Raw genomic sequence first — 17,361 nt, 5'->3', positions numbered from 1 at the left:
TCTTTTTATTAAAATGTATGGTTCCTGTATTGATGTCTCTACGTTTCCGAATGTTTGTGAAAAAATCCCATCTTTTTTTTCCTCTTGATGGCATTCCAAGTCATTATTATTTTCAGAATTGCATAAGTGACTTAAAAGCTATGATGCCCCACTTTTTGCATGAAAGCTACTTAAAAGAGATGAATAAAACTTAGTCTTTCGTGATGGATGTTGTTAAATCACCACTTATCCTAAAAGCTTAAGCTGATGGGAAATGATAAATTTAATCATTTAATTAGTATTCTAACATATGTTACTGTCATAAATGGCATATTGATTAACTGTTGCTGTGTTGCAGCCAAGAATTAATGGAAAGTTGGGGCTAAAATTACTCTTTCAACTTCTGATGCCTGCCAAAACCTTAACTTATAGATGTTGTCTGAAAAAGAGCATAGATCCTTTTTAATAAATAAGAAAGTTATTTTAAAAGTGAGAAAAAGCAGAAAGCACATGAGGAATATACAATAGGAAACCAAAAAAACAAAGAACCATATATATATATATATAGAAGTCTAAAAGGTTTAAAAATTGAAGAAAGAGGAGTAAGAGAAACAGCTGGTTGCTACCATCTACTTGTAAGGCGACTGAATAAAAATTGATTTCAACTTAGTCATATGCCCCGCAACGAATAGAAGAACTGGGAACTAATGGACAAAGAAGGATTGAGTGCAGTAGTACACACCTCTACGGTTCTGCCATATCGGTACATATAGAATAGCCCCTTCTTTATCACTCTTCAGCCACTTCTTGTTTTGTCACAAAGGTTCAACCTAGGACTTAAGGGACAAAGAGTCCACGACCCGCGCAACAACATCCATCCCTAGGCCTATGAACTGCCTTTATCAGGTGTCAACAATTTGTACCACATCCATGTCGGTACAAATTGAAAGTATGCTTTTATATACAATAGCAATTTGTTAGTTGTTATATATGCATATGTTTAGGAATTAATGTGCTCATAGGTTTATAGTTCATGTGATTGATGCTCATATGTTTAGGGAAAGTTCCAAAATTCGGAAATAGTATGGTTGTCAGACTCTTAATCTCTACCTGTGTAATTACTTTCTCTTTTTTATTTTTCATTTTTCAAATTATTTTCAAATAGTAAGGTGTCCGCTACAAATGCACCAAGTTAGCTCATTAACTGAAGGTTTCTCTAATGTACCAATCTTCTATTTATGATTTTGATGGTTACTTTCTTTCTGGAACATAGAGCATTAGTTATGAAATTTGTTCTGAAATCCATCTGTATATTTATCTTGCAGATGATAGTGAGACAGCTTATCTAGTAGATGTAAATGTCTCTAGGGGAATTTCTAAGCTGTTAGATGGAAAAGTCATGGTAATGTTATGTCATACTTAATTTTATATCATTTTAGTTCCTTCATTCCTTAGCTGTGGGTGTAAAGATCAAGTTTCCCTCTTGTTATCAATTAGTCTATGACAGGAACACTGCTGATATTTTTTGAACTATTTAGATTGCTGCATCAGGAAGGTCAGACGCCATTGCAAGGGCTCGGCCTTTTCTATCTGGTAAAATCCGTTCTTGATGCTCTAACTTGGTTGTATTAGTACATCATTTTATGAACCTTTATTTTATTTTATTTTATTTTTTAAATGTCAATATATCATCTGTTGGTGTGATTTTTGAGCAGCAATGTGCGAAAAGCTTTACATTTTTGATGGTGGAGTTGGCTCTGGAAGGTGTGCTTTCTTCTTGGCTTGCAAACCTTCTTTTCATAATGATGACTGCTGTAAAGTTTTATTCGCTTGATGTTTTGGTTTTTCTGATCAATTGGGTAACTGATATAAATGTTCTCAAAATAAAAGTGAATTTCATCCTTAACATGCTACTTAGTTGATGCATGATATTTCCTAAATGTAGTTATTGAAGAAAAGAAAGTGAGCTCAAACTGATATTAGAGGTTTTTTTGATGGTGCCTGATGTTCTATAATTTGTCTTATTATCATATATTTTCCTCCTTCTGTTGCAGTAAAATTAAAATGGTTAATGAGCTGCTTGAGGGAATTCATTTCATTGCTTCAGTGGAGGCTATTTCTCTTGGTGTCAAAGCTGGTATTCATCCCTGGATAATCTATGACATCATTTCTAATGCCGCTGGAAATTCATGGTGAGTTCTTCTAGTTTTGGTTTAATTTTTGTTCTTTAATAACTGTGTTTTGTGTTTGCAAATCCAAAAGTCCAAATTAGAAGCATGCTTAAGAATGAGATCCTATATTCATGTAGCTGTTTCTTATTATATATTCATGTAGCTGGTTCTTATTATTAAAGATAATGCTTATTTAAAGGCCTATTCTCTAGCTATATTATGGAAGGGCTTGAGACATGTCTCTGGGGACTGAGAATTGTTAATGAAAATATATAACATCGTCTGTGTGGTCGAATTGGTTGTATATTATAGTTTTTCAAAGTTTTTAAAGAGGGCCTAAATCAAAATGAAATGGTGAAGTCATTGAAATCTTGTCGATTTTTTTTTTTTTTTTGATAAGTAAGAAAAGATTTATTAAAAAAGCGTAAAGGCGCTCCTAGGTACACAGGAAATATACGTCAGAAGCACCCAAAGCTAACCTGCAACAACCAGCAAAACCAACAGAAAAAACCCCAAAACCCAAGAAAGAACAACCAAATAATGACAAAGGAGCCCAAACAGAGTTACAAGAAAAAACTAAACGCCTGAGAGACAACCCACAACCCACCAAAGCAACAACGAACCCTACAAATCTTGTCGATTTCTTAAGCCACACAATTAATCAATTCTATTACGTCTTGGAAAATTAAATGAAAAATAAATAAATCTGTTTCTGACTTGAATTATTTACATAAATAGTAATTTATATGAAGCCAAAACATAAGCATACAAATATCATATTTGTGTTGCTATTTTACTACATCCCATTAAGAGAATACAGTCATAATAAATTACAAAATGCAAGAAGTACTCTAGTGGTTATGATCATGGTTCTAATGCCCGTCCTTAATTCTCTAATTAGCATGACATACTTCCACAATGTTAAGTCTTAACCTGATGTACAGTTATAAGGTGGATAGTTGGCTTCTTCTTTTTTTGTGCTTCTGCAACTCCTTTCTAGTGTTCTACTATTGTCCTTATATTATAAATTAGTACTTTACCATTTTGATCTTTTTAGTTAGTTCTGTTTTGTTTCTGTTTGCTACAGTTACCTTTTAGTAGAGTTAAGCATCTGGATATTTAATTAGGATACATCTCTTGTGATGACTACAGAATACATGATGGTCAGCACAAAATAAAGACTTACAAATTTCTATGTAGTAGTAAATCAATGGTTACGGTTGTACTTTTACAGTTTTTCTAGGCCATTCTTGTGTCCTTTATCTATCTATATAATGTGGTGAAACTCAACAGTTCAGCTTGTTTTGCCTCTTATCCTTAACATGGCCACGTTGCATCCAGAAAAGGACAATAAACAATTGTGAAGTATCTTCAAATTGTCACCTATCCCCGATTCCTATGAACAGTTGATGAATAATCATTGCTTGCCTCCCTAGAAGTTCAATTCATCATCATGTTCATCATCTTCTGTCTTTGGGAGCATATATGGCATGAAAAATGCTCGAGTTTACATTTTGAGCTGCCGAATCCAGAGCATAATCATAAAATGACTATAAAATATCATTCACTGTACAGTAAATCTGACCTCATATGTCATAATAGATGGATAAGTTTACCAGGAACCCTTTGGTGACTTAGAATGCTATAACATTCTCCAATATATTTTACATTTTAATACTAATTATTGATGTTTTGATTATTTTGAGGATTTGAAAGCCATTTATTGACACTTCTAGGTGGTTTATGAGGGGTCCTTATATTCATCCTTTGGCAGTTGAATTGAATGTATTTTCTGCCATATGCTATGCTACCATTAGAATAAAGTCTTCATTCATGCAGTTGTTTATCATTTTTTTGGGGGGGTGGGGTGTGGGTTTGTTTCTATGTTTGCAGGGTTTTCAAGAATCATGTTCCACAGTTGTTACGGGGTGATACCAAACATCATTTTCTGAATACTTTTATTCAAAAATTGGTAAGATATATAATGATATATGTCTCTTATGATCCTTTTTTTCTGGTTGTATATGGCATCAGTTTCCACTGGAGGTGTGGGGTGACATTGTTTTCTATGCTTTATGTGAGAGTATGAGATGGATGGCATTATGGTAATAAAGTATACCATAAAGGGTATATTAGTCTATTGCATCATTTTTGTAATATATATGATAAAACCGTGAGAGGTGGAGTAGTAACTTCTCTAGGTTGAAAATGTTTTTACATGTTTGGAGATCCTGGTAGATATTGCCAGCTAGTTGGAAAGCTGAATTATCTTATTATCACAGGACTAGATAAGTAGATATCATATACGAAATAATTGTAGTAAGCCAGTTCTTAGAAGCTCCTAGGTTTCCACATTGAGATGTTACCCACATTATCCATTATCTAAGTGAGCCCCGTGTCTTGGACTAATGTATAGGCTGAATGGGAATCTTAGAATATCAGGCTTCACTGATGCTGATTAGACAGGCTCTCCTTCAGATCATGAATCTACTACTGAGTATTGTACCTTTTCTAGAGGTAATTTGGTTACATGGAAGAGTATAAAACTCATGGTAATAATGTGCTAGTGCATAAGCCGGGCACGGGACAATTGTTCAAACCTCTAGTTAGTAAATACAGTTGTAGTATTTTTTCCAGGAGATTGATTTTATAGTTCTAACTCCTCTTCAATTATTTTGTTATAATCAAGCCGCTATTCATATCATTATTGAAGTTGATTATCACTTCATTCAAGATAAAATATTGAATAGAAATATTTCTACACCATTTGTAAAGTTTGAATATCAACTTGTAGATATGTTCACAAAGTCCCTGGGTTGTAATAGGTTAGAATTTAATTTTACTCTAAATTGGGCTTAAAAGATATATATGCTTTAGCCTAAGAGAGAGTACGAGATTATGAATGGATGTCATTATTGTAATAAAGTATACACTAAAGGGTATACTAGTCTATTGTTGATTGTATCATTTTTACAATAAATTACAATGAGAGGTAGAATGATAACTTTTCCTCTATTTTTGGTAAACCCTAATCTTAACACTTTATTATATTCACCCATTACAGATATATCATTGTTTCTTAAAGAAAATTTAGCGTTCTCAAAATTTTTAACTCATAACAGGTAAAAAGTTTGGTTAATGAGTATCACTGCTATTGATATGTCCATTTCTTCATCAAGCTTACTGAATAACAAATTTAACTATTAGTTATTTTCAATTGCTCTTTTTTTTTTTTTTAAAAAAAAAAGAATAAAAATAAAAATAAAATAGAGAGATAGACCCATAGAACCAACCTGAACCAACTTGCACTGGTGATTGGTTTGGTATTCTGTGAGAATACCAAATCTGGAACTTTACTTTTCTCTGAAATGAATTTAGCGGTCGTCAGTTCAGATTCATAGTGTTAAGCATACATTAATCTGATATCTGGAAGCTATCTATTAATTTAAACAATCATGCTGAACAAAGAAACATATATGAAGTAAACTTAGAAGAATAAAAAGTGTGTAAAAGGAGCTTAATGGTTTGATAGATATGCCTGTGAACTGCCAAATGGAGAAACTGAGTAGTTTCAATAAAATATTGAAGTATGCTAGCCATAAATAGAGGATATGGTTGGACTAGAAATTTGACACTATAAAAGAGATGTTTGAGTTTTCCAATTAAATTGGTTTTCAACTGGCTCCAATGAAGCTTACAACGTACTATTACATGAGTTGCTGAAATGTCTTCATTGTGAGGTGGTAGTGGTTTGACATAAATTTCGTCTCAAACAAGCAACTGAAAACTAATGCTGAAAGAGTTCAACATTTTCCTTGTGGAGGTATAGGAGTGCCTCATATCCATAAATAATGTACTACATCCCTATTTAAAATCAACGTTTATGGTTAATACAGGATGAGCAGTATGTCCACCTTGGCAGTCAGTGGGGTGCCACTAAATGTGAATTTTGTAAAAAATTCTCTTAGAATGTAAAAAAATTAGTTTCAGTTACATAGAGAGTGTATTGCATTCTAAAGATCCAACTTGGTGAAAACAAATGTTTATGCTGTGTTTCAAGTTTGTCTCTTTATGTGCTAAGTAGACTAAGTGTGACTTTAGTATCTAGCTACTCTCATATCTGAAGTTCTGAAAATAGACACTTGGTGGCTCATGTATTTTGAAGTTAGGAAATCTGATCATTTGACTAGTTAGGATTGATTTGTATGTGTATTTACCTACCAATATAATCTCATTCATATGCATTAAACCCAAACTATATTTGTATAAATGCATAATTAGTGTCTGGAAATTATTGGTCATTGTAAGAAGGCAATGCTTTTAAAGTGATATTTATGTCTAGACATTATTGATTGAACTGGAAAAGTATATAGCAATATAGCATACATAAGGGTAGTTGAATCTTTTAGTTCCGAATATTTATTAATTTTGAAAGAGAGATATCAAGTTGAAAAATTTACTTAAATCTGTGAAATATAGGTGATTGTCATTTAACATGAATATTTACACCACTGTCAAGTTGATGTACTGATATTGTAAGAAAAATGCATCAAGTAGTTGTACTAGTCAATGTACGAATATTGCAGGAAAGATTTATCAAATATTGTACAAGTATGATTTTGCATTCAATTTTTTCCAAGTGTTCTGTTTTCATGTTGGTGCCATTAATATTTTCTTCATTACGGTACTTGAGACTGACGGAATTTGCATATGCAAGGGTGTTATTTTGGATGTGGCTAAATCGCTTACTTTTCCTCTTCCACTTTTGGCAGTTGCTCATCAACAACTTATCCTTGGTACTGATCTAAAAACAAAATGTATTTCAGATTATATCATCTGACGTTTAGAAGCAGTCTGGTTCCTTCTTATCTACTTCATGCATTTCCTTTTTCAGGGTCTTCACATGTTTGTGGAGATGATGACATTGCCACCCTGGTCAAGGTTATCCCCATACCATTCTGTTTACAAAATCTTTGGCAGAAAGTGTTTGTGGCTTTCTCTCAGTAGATTTTTTTAAAAATATTGTTTTGAGTTGTGCCTTTTCATATGTCAAGAAGTACCATTTTGCTTTTGGTTATCTGTGCAATGTATAATTCTTGTCCAGGTTTGGGATAAAGTCCTTGGAGTGAGTATTACAGGTGCTGCAAATGAAGAAATTTACAGTCCTGAGCAACTGGCAAAGCAAATTACTGCCATGTCTAGTACTGTGAACCGAATTGGTTTCATTGGTCTTGGAGCGATGGGATTTGGCATGGCAACTCACCTGCTGAGCTCAAACTTTTGTGTCCTTGGTTATGATGTAATCAGCTACATTCAATTCTTATTGCATTCTACTTGAAACATTAAATTACTTCTTTGAAATGGGATGCTGGAATGATTAGTAATTGTTCTCCTGTCCATGCTTATGCCTAACTTTCTCCATTTGTGATCTTTCCTGCTTTACATGCTGAAAATGTATTTGACTAATGCAGTTTCCGATGTTATGGTGTAATTATTGGAAAATTTTATAATAAGAAGTGAATGGCTCTGGAATTTATTGAATATCAGTCATGCAGCTTACCACAAGTCACATATGGAACTGCACTATATTATTTTATAAATTCTCAGGGAGCTGTATCAAAACAAAATGACTTCATTCTGTTATTTCTTTTTGAGGTAATGGAAACTGAAGCGTCAACATATATGAATTGTCTTCAAAACCCTTTTACTTTCCATCTTTAGGGTGTGAATAGGTGATTACCTTTAAAATAATGAAAATAGATGACTTAAGAAATTCATACACAAATTAGTTGCATATTTCTTGGAGGCATGAAGTGCCAAAGTAGTTATTCCTTTTTCTTTTTCTGTAGTCATAAAGCTGTTTGTCAGATTATGTTATGATAATTAGATCATTTCATTGTCTTTCTAATCTTGTACTCTTATGTGTTTTATGATAAATTCCTTGGCCCATGTGCACCATCATCATTTTAATGGCTAGAACTGATTATAACCTCATGGTGTTTTGTAACAGAGTGATGTGTTTGTGTGTGTGCATGTGATCATGTATCTACACGTGATTGTGGAGGAACATGTATTTTTGGGACTTTGGGAGAATGTACTTTATGTTACAAAAAAAGTTATTTTTTGTGCTTACAAAAAAAGTTATTTTTTGTGTATATGGTTCAGTGGTTAGAAAATAGAGTTTTGTTGCGAATTGAGATGATCAATTTCAAATACCATTTTGATTAATTTATTTTTGCACCTTTCCTGGGATGCAGGTTTATAAGCCAACATTAACTCGATTTGCAGAAGCTGGTGGCTTGACTGGCAACTCTCCAGCAGAAGTATGTAAAGGTAATTGGAGATAGAAAGAAAGATATGCTGGTATCAACCAATATATGAATGAATGAATGGAAAAATAATAGAACAATTGTCACAAGCTCTAATTTCTTCTACTGCAACGAAATTATTTGAGAATATAAATTGCCATGCTTCAATACAATGTTCAGTTTTATCTATTTTGTGATCTTAATGATGACTACCTATATTATATCCATATAGATTTGTTAACATCTCAGCTGTGGGGTCTTGATTGACTGATTCTTGCTTGTGAAAAGATGATTGGCCTAAAGTATTGGAAGGTTTCTTCCCAAACACTTTCAGATCAAATCTTCGTTACTGCTGTTAGTTAAACTTCATATTGATTGAATGGATCGACTTATTGAAAAGAATTATTGTCATCAACTGGATTGATCTAAAAATATTTCTTCTTTTCTTAATGGAGAATAGCCTTTTCAGAATAGGGTATTTTACTGTCTTATTTTTTGAAGTCTTCAAAAAATTGATATACAATTTGGTTTTGTTTTACTATGCATCTAGTTATCATGGTGACTAAAATTAGTAAGGAATTTATGCTAGGATTAAGATGTAGTTTAGTCATAAGCTTTACCTAATATGTCAATACAGCTGTATGGTGTTTTCAGCCCTATTGACCGAAAACAATAGTTATAATTGGACTTTTAGAATCATTGCAAGCCTTGGCCAACAATCCAAATTGCAGGTTAGATTTGGCTCTAGGAAACAATGTTAGGCATCTTCATAAAGGAGGGAAGAACTATGATGGTCACAGGAGTTTGTTGATCATTCACTGTATGGCATCTCGTATAAACAGCATTCAATACTGTTTGTTTGTGACACATTTTCTCTTCCAGATGTTGATGTGCTTATAGTCATGGTCACGAATGAAGCTCAAGCCGAGAGTGTTTTATATGGAGAATTTGGCGCAGTTTCAGGTATGCAAAACCTTTTTCAGTATACCATCTCCATTTTGTAGCAGGACTGACCATATTTTCTACATTTTACAGCCCTTCCATCTGGAGCATCAATTATCCTTTCATCCACTGTTTCTCCTGCATTTGTGAGCGAACTAGAACAACACTTGCTAAGTATGTCCATTTGTATGTGTCATGTTTAACTATTGTTCTTTCTTATTCTGAACTATGAATGCCGCCTTTACTCTCTTTGATATTTACTTTTCCTTAGCCTGAAAGTTTTTCAATATTATTGTATCTTTGTTCTCATGGTGTTATCTTACCCTAAGACTGCTGAAGATCTCATAATATTTCATTTTTCCTGATCCTATCCTGATTTATGTTAATTAATAATCATATTGTTTCCCTAGTAGTAGCCATTATTCTAATGTTCTGTCAAGTTGGACAATAAGGACATTAACTTGCATCTACATAGTTGGAATCAAGAGATGGGATATTTGGGATTTTTTAATGTGGAAGCGAACTCTTTTGAGTTTCTGTCTGAGATCAGTGGGGGCATTCGTTTGGAAGAGAGGGGCAGAGGCGTTTTCCGAGTGGTGGTCTTGGGCTGGCCGAGTGTGTTCTGGTTGCTGAAAGCGCTGGAAGTGATGACCAAAGGCAACGACTTAAGAGAGTATTGGAGTACTGCTGTAGCGACAGGGAAATAAACATGGCAGATTCATTTCTGGCATGATGCTTGGTGTGGAGATCAGCCATTGAAGGAAGCTTTTCCGGAGTTATTTAGTATTTCTCGATGTAAGGAGGCGTGGGTTGGGGACAACATGATGTCTTCTAATGGAGTTATTAAGTGGAATGTGTCTTTTGTCAGATCTGTCCAAGATTGGGAGGTAGATTTGGTGCTTGCATTTTTTGGTGTGGATTCACTCAGATGGAGACAAGGTAGTGAGGATTGTATTCGGTGGAGTCCTTCTCTAAGAGGAAGAACTTTGAGGTGATGTCATTTCTTCATGAGTTATCTACTTCGGGGGGGGGTTCTTCTTTTCTTTGAATTTTTTTGTGTGGACAGCAGCTCATGGGAAAATTTTGACTTTGGATAATTTGAGAAAGAGAGGTGTCATAGTGGTGGAATAGTGTTGTATGTGTAGAAGCGGAGAATTTATCGATCATCTTTTACCCCATTGCGAAGTGGCAAGAAAATTATGGAGTGTGATCTTTACCCTGTTTGGAGTCTAATGGGTTATGCCTACAAGGGTGGTACAAGTGTTAGATTGTAGGCAAGGGCAGGTGAGTAGCCGCTTAGTTCTAGATGTGTAGAGGATGGCCCCATTGTGCTTAATGTGGAGTGTATGGAGAGAGGAAAAGGAAGGCTAGATGTTTTGAAGATTGTGAGAAGAAAAGGGAGGAGCTTAGAACAACCTGGTCAAATCGCTCTTTAGTTGGATTGTGGCGTATAATATCTCTCATTTTTCTTACTTTTCTGAATTTGTGGATTTTTGTTCTTCTTTTAGCATGTAAGGGAGACTTTATGTATACATCTTATGTACTAGGGTGCGCCTCTCTAGGCTCTTCGATGAAATAAATTATTTATTAAAAAAAAAAAAAAACCTTGCATCTACAAAACATACTTGGGTTTGGTTAGAGTGCTTAATTGATGTAATGCTTCAAAGACTATATGTTATATGATAATTGTGAAAGATTCACTAAATACATTTTCTTATATCTAACCTCAAGACTAAAAAAGTTTCAACAAAAGAAAGACCAATTGGTTCTTTTTGCCTGGGGGGGGGGGGGGGGGGGGTGTTAAAGGAATTAATTGGTATGCTTTAAGGTTTTTATTTCACTACTTAAATAAATTTCATTGCTAATCCAAATGACACAATAAACCCAGCAGATCTAATTTTGCAAAGAAATTATAATGGATTATTAAAGCTGCTTCAATAAGAAAACTCATAGAGAAACAAAAGAAACACAAGCATATATATTAAAGGAAGGAATGAGGAATTTTAGGGTTTGTTTGGACCCAAGAATGTCTGTCTTTTCTTTTATTTTTGACAGAATAAGCATAAGTAATGGTTTACAGCTTACATTCTCTTAAGTAACGGCCTAATCATTGAAGAGATGTTATAACCCCTGCTTAAGTGTCTCACATGACTGATACATGACTCTTCAAAAAGACTTAATGAAATAAAACAAAAGCTAACTTGACTAGAAATAAAAACTAAAAAAGAAAAGAATCGAGTCCACACTCCTAATGCTCTGGCATCACTGGTACTCCCCACTTGTGTTGTGTTGCTGAGCATGAGATTATTATGTCTGGAATTATACTGTATTGTTATTTTCATTTAAAGCCTGATTAGGTAGAGGGGAAGACTGCTAAATGAAGGCTAATCTTTAAATTTCTTGCTGTATGAATGTTTCATGTGATAACATTTATTATCTGATATATTTTTTTTTTTTTTCCTTTGGTTTCTTTATTCTTCTAAGATCCTTCCTTCCATGCATTTCTGCTTTACTTTCAATAATGTGATCATATAGTCATCAATCTGCAAATGTCCTAGATGAAGGCAAGAATTTGAAATTAGTGGATGCTCCTGTTTCTGGTGGTGTTAAGAGGGCCTCCACAGGAACACTTACGGTGTGCAAATTCCGCCTTTTCTTTTTACTAAAGTAGCTGTTTGGGATTTTGTTGACTGAAAGCTCACTGTCTTTTTCAGATAATGGCTTCTGGTACAGATGAAGCTCTTAAGAGCACTGGTTTAGTTCTTGCAGGTAATAAGCATGTTTATGAAATTTTTTCAGTAGAGTTTCTATTCTTGGGTTGCAGTGATATGGTATTAACTTTGTGATTGATACTTCGCTGATTTTATGTACAGCATTGAGTGAGAAGCTATATGTTGTCAAAGGAGGCTGTGGGGCTGGAAGGTACTTACTGACTCAAATTTGTCAATATTTGCCTCCACACACATGCATTGTTGCATATGCAAAATTGAAAAAAAAAAAATGTGATGTATCTATTCATGTTCATAAGACAGTGATCTAATTATGCTGGGGTAGCCAATTTTTACTACTTTATTCTTTTTGTATTCTGTTCTCTAGTGGTCTGAAGATGGTTAATCAATTGCTTGCTGGAGTTCATATAGCCTCAGGAGCCGAGGCAATGGCGTTTGGAGCTCGATTGGGTATCAATACAAGAATGTTGTTTGATTTCATCACAAATAGTGGGGGAACATCCTGGTATGTGTCTTCTTCCTTAATAATTTTTTTTTTTTTCAAATTATTATTTTGGGTTGGGGTGGAGTTTGTAAGTACTCCTTATAACTATTGAAACCTTAGTTTCAACCTTAGTCTTGTTTGATAAGTATGAGCACCCATTAGCAATGAACGTGCAGTGATGCCTGTGATCAATTGATACTTTCTTGGAGCTGCACAATTAAATTTTCATTTTTGGTTTTGACAAGAACAATGAATGTCTGTCTTGCGAAAGAAATAAGTTGAAATAGTATACCAAGAAAAGAAGAGAGAGAGAGAGAGAGAGAGAGAGAAGAGTTTGAGAAGAGAACGCCAATCTTTACCCAAGGCTACCGCATGAAGTATTTCTTGCCACCATAAGTAAATTTTGAGTCACTAAATGCCTGTGCAATCCCTTGTCTATTTCAAGAAAGATATAGCCAAACTTTCTATGTGGTTGCCCAACTTGATGGACTCATTAAATGCATGATATACACATTCTTTATTCTTGATGAAAAGTTGCACTGCATCTAACAACCTATTAATGAGAAGTTTGAGTTATAATCAATCTTTGGGATGCAAGGTCAAGTTTACATTCCTCAATATTTAATCATTGTGTATTTGGCCGCATCAGGTTGTGGTGTCTCTCTTCTTAGTCATTATGTTTTATATTGAGATAAGAAGCCTCATGCATTTTTTTCAAGATTGCAGGATGTTTGAAAATCGTGTTCCACACATGCTGGATGGTGATTATACACCTTACTCCGCACTTGACATCTTTGTGAAGGACCTGGTCAGGCTAAAATCGACCTATGCTTTTTTTGGTGGAAACAACTTTATTTGACTAAGTCACCTTGAGGTTGTAATGATAATTGTTATAATCATCCACAGGGCATTGTTTCTCGTGAATGCTCCTCCCGTAAAGTTCCCCTTCATATTGCCACTGTTGCACACCAATTGTTCCTATCAGGTGCTGTGCAATCTTCTGACTTTTTATAGTAACGGATAGTCGTATCCCTCTGTTTTAGATTCTTCAACATGCAGAAGACATGTTTCCAAGATCACAATGGCAACTAAGCCTTCTACTAAAGTATAGATAAGATCAGTGTAAAAACCTGGAACAGTCTAGTAGGATGAAGTATTTGACTTGTGACTTGGCTATTCTTTTAACTCCTACTTTTGTCTGAACTATGCCCTGGTATGGTGCTATTTTCAGCAAACATTGTTCCCTTTGATTGCACTGAGTTCAAAAGGAAGGGAAATAACCTTCTGAAAAGCATAAATTGTATGATGAGTATAATTTAGAAATTGTTCTTGAGAGATAGAGGTGTGTAAATTTTCTAGGATTGTGATTGTTGAGACCTCAGACATAGTACATTAACGTATAACCTTTTATTTCCCTTTCATACTTTTCACTGTTCCCCAATCCTTCCAGTCTTTTTTTGTGTGTGTGTGTGTGTGTGTACCCTTTACACTTTTTTTTTCTTAATTTTTTATCTTAGATATGTGGATGTCCAGTTGAACTAGCACAGTACAATCTTTTTCTTCTAGCCTGTAGACTTCTAAATGATTGAGGCACTTAGACATGGAGTTCTGACATTTTTGTTCTTAAAAACCTTCTCATGATTTTCTAAACTGATTTTCTTGTGTCTCAGATAAATATCTGAAGTTGTCTGTGTAAGGGGTATTAGTTAGGGGTATGTAAGGGATATTAGGAAAATAAGTTGTAACGGTGGAATATACCTTTTAGAATATGCTTTGTGTTAAGAGTCTATAAAAGAGAATCATGGCTGTAGGAAGGAGGAGGAAAAAGAATAGAGTATTGAGTGAAGTAGTTTCAGGAGAGCCAGGGCCTCTCGAAGAGCCCGTAGTTTGTAGGAGAGTTTTGGCCTCTCGAAGTGCCGATTGGAGAGATAGGCCTCTCGAAGTGCCTTTATCATTTCAATTCTTGTTTATCTAGTATTTTCTATGTTTTTATTCGTTAAATCCCCTTTCATGTAAGAAAAGTCCATTACAGTCTGGTATTGTTGCTTGTGTGCCTTTTGAGTTGATAGGTTGCATATCAGTAATACTTCTTGATTTTACTATTGAGCAGGTTCTGCTGCAGGCTGGGGTCGGCAAGATGATGCTGCTGTAGTTAAGGTATGGGCAAGTTATGCCAGGTTTTTTATTTCAGTTGAGGAATCAGTCGAGCAAATCTGGGAGACTGAATTACTAAGTTCAATGGAGTATTTTAAAAGAATATTCATACGATAATCCACTTTGCTATTTGCTTTTGCCTGCCAGAAGCCTTTTGATTTTTGACTTAAAGTTACAGCTCATGTTGATTGGATAAAGATTCAATTCAAATGATAAGATTTGGAACAATTGTTCCAACTACCTGTTAAAGGCGATCTATTAGTCACCTAGATTGTTTTGTATGTGAATAATTGTGTGCAGCCTTAATTCCCACGTGATCTGAACTTGGTATGGACTACATCTAGGCTGAATAACTTATTATAATGTCTTTTTATAATCATATCAGTCATTTTGTTTTGACCCCCTTCAGGGTAATAACTAATGAAACATTAGATTCCCATTTTTCCAACATGGAATCTGAGTAGGAGATTCGTTCTAGATTTCCCGCTTGTATTCAATTTGTACCATGCCATTGAAGGGCATTACTTAATATTGGAGAGGTTAGTCTTCTTCCTTCTATAATATTTTCCAATTTTAAATGTATCTAAACCCTCTAACATTCCAAGAAAGAATTTTGGGCTTCATAATAACCCTCTGTGCTCCCTCCCTTTGCTCCTACCACCGAAAACGCTACCAGAGTGTGCATCATAATTGATAGAACAAGCTAACTTGTTTAACTCTATCGTGCCTTTAACACCCAAATTCGAGCTAGATCCCGCTTCTTCGAAGCCGTCGCATGAAAGTCCCGCCGAGTGGCTGACTTCTAGAACCAGTTTCAAAACCCACTTTGAAGACCTCTTTCCAGAATTTCCTTTAACCTTGTCAATAGGACAATAGGATAGAGGTGAAGGCTCTTTCTCCTAGCTTCGTTTTCGCCCAAAAGCTTAAGGCTTTAAAGAATGATATTAAGAGATGGAATGAGCAGGAGTTCGGAAAAGTGGTGTCTCTCAAAAAAGCTGCTATAGAAGAATTGTGTGGTCTTTATAGGTTGGAAGAACAACGGGGTCTAGGTCCCGAAGAAAAGGCAAGGAAGTGCTCGGTCACTAGAGAGCTGGAAAATTCTATTCTTTAGGAGGAGATTAGTTGGAGACAGAAGTCAAGGGTTCTTTGGCTCAAAGAGGGTGACAAATGCATCAAATTCTTTTGCCGGGTAGCCAACTCGAATAGGAGGTTCAATTCCATAGAATCTCTCTCAGTCAATGGCTCAGTTACTTCTGATCAACAGGACATTAGGGATCATGCTGCTCAGTACTATGAATCCCTATTTTTAGAATCATATAGTTGGCGGCCTAGGTTGGACAACCTCGCTTTTAACGTTCTAGATGCAGAAGAGGCCTCTTCTTTAGAACTTCCTTTTGAGGAAAGGGAGGTTTTTAGAGGTGGTTAAAGGCATGAATCCTTATAAGGCTCCAGGTCTTGATGGGTTCTCCTTAGCGTTTTTCCAAGATTGTTGGGACGTGATCAAGTCAGATTTCATGGGGGTCTTCCAAGACTTTCACACTCATAGTAAATTTGTCAAAAGCCTTAATGCCACTTTTATTGCTCTAATTTTGAAGAAGTCTGTGGCTTTGGATCTTAAAGACTTTCGTCCTATTAGTCTTGTTAGTGGTGTTTACAAGATCATTGCTAAAGTTCTTGCGAATAGAATGAGGAGGGTTATGGAGAAGGTTATTTCGAATTCTCAGAATGCCTTTGTGAAAGGTAGGCAAATCCTTGGCTCAGTTCTTATAGCTGATGAGTGTTTGGATAGTTGTATCAAATCTGGTGAACCAAGGTTGATTTGCAAGCTGGATATAGAGAAGGCATATGATCATATCAATTGGGATTTCTTATTGTATATTATCTGCTTCGCACATGTGATTAGATTTTGTGATCCTGATATGGTTTATCTCTACTGGTTGCTCTTCGTTTTTGTGCCTCTCTGCTTGTGGGGCTTTAAATTTTGTAATTATACTGACATGTAGTTATGTAATAGCATGAAGAACTTATAAGTAGACTCAATTATAGATTCTAATCTATTAGAACCCTAAAGAACTTTGAAGACTGAAAGTGCAGTTTTCTTTTACTTTCCCATTTTTTAACTTTATCAAAATTTAAGTGCAGAATTGTGAAGTTTTTATAAATCCAAAAAGATCAGCTAATGGCTGAAATCCAGCAGCTACTGGATGAAATCAATTAGTTACTGTTTTAACTGCAATATGTATATTTCCACAGGTTTATGAGACACTCACAGGTGTTATTGTTGAAGGAAAACTTCCTGTTCTTAAGAAAGAAGTTGTCTTGCAATCCCTTCCATCTGAATGGCCACTAGATCCCATCGATGACATACAAAGACTGAATCAGAACAATTCGAAGACTTTGGTTGTTCTGGATGATGATCCAACTGGAACACAAACTGTTCATGATATTGAGGTCTTAACAGAATGGTGAGTGTCTTTAATTGTTCTTTATGTTTTCATAGTTGATAAGATAAAGATACGATCTAGATGCTATCAGATATTATCAAATCCATTTTGTAATCTGATCTACCACTATAAAACAATGCTGCTGCATTT

The 17,361-nt window shown here is 35.0% G+C and overlaps 1 protein-coding gene across 3 annotated transcripts in view; it reads left to right on the top strand.

Annotated features, from left to right (window-relative positions):
- Positions 1-17,361, top strand: part of LOC133866377 (uncharacterized) — a 44,191-nt gene that overhangs the window by 18,246 nt on the left and 8,584 nt on the right. For all 3 annotated transcript variants that reach the window (XM_062302887.1, XM_062302886.1, XM_062302885.1), the window contains 19 exons: positions 1,305-1,381; positions 1,518-1,572; positions 1,695-1,743; positions 2,034-2,171; positions 4,044-4,122; positions 6,868-6,946; positions 7,045-7,091; positions 7,255-7,449; positions 8,408-8,483; positions 9,341-9,421; positions 9,494-9,574; positions 11,959-12,035; positions 12,115-12,169; positions 12,274-12,322; positions 12,497-12,634; positions 13,340-13,421; positions 13,520-13,598; positions 14,724-14,770; positions 17,021-17,232. In XM_062302887.1, the coding sequence (XP_062158871.1) occupies positions 1,305-1,381; positions 1,518-1,572; positions 1,695-1,743; positions 2,034-2,171; positions 4,044-4,122; positions 6,868-6,946; positions 7,045-7,091; positions 7,255-7,449; positions 8,408-8,483; positions 9,341-9,421; positions 9,494-9,574; positions 11,959-12,035; positions 12,115-12,169; positions 12,274-12,322; positions 12,497-12,634; positions 13,340-13,421; positions 13,520-13,598; positions 14,724-14,770; positions 17,021-17,232 (1,696 nt within the window). The remainder of the gene's footprint in view (positions 1-1,304; positions 1,382-1,517; positions 1,573-1,694; positions 1,744-2,033; positions 2,172-4,043; positions 4,123-6,867; positions 6,947-7,044; positions 7,092-7,254; positions 7,450-8,407; positions 8,484-9,340; positions 9,422-9,493; positions 9,575-11,958; positions 12,036-12,114; positions 12,170-12,273; positions 12,323-12,496; positions 12,635-13,339; positions 13,422-13,519; positions 13,599-14,723; positions 14,771-17,020; positions 17,233-17,361) is intronic.

This window comes from Alnus glutinosa, chromosome 4 (genome assembly GCF_958979055.1).
Source record: "Alnus glutinosa chromosome 4, dhAlnGlut1.1, whole genome shotgun sequence".
In the NCBI taxonomy this organism is placed as follows: domain Eukaryota; kingdom Viridiplantae; phylum Streptophyta; class Magnoliopsida; order Fagales; family Betulaceae; genus Alnus; species Alnus glutinosa.
The sequence above is the reverse complement of the archived record's forward strand: the minus strand, read 5'-3'. Positions and strand labels throughout refer to the sequence as shown.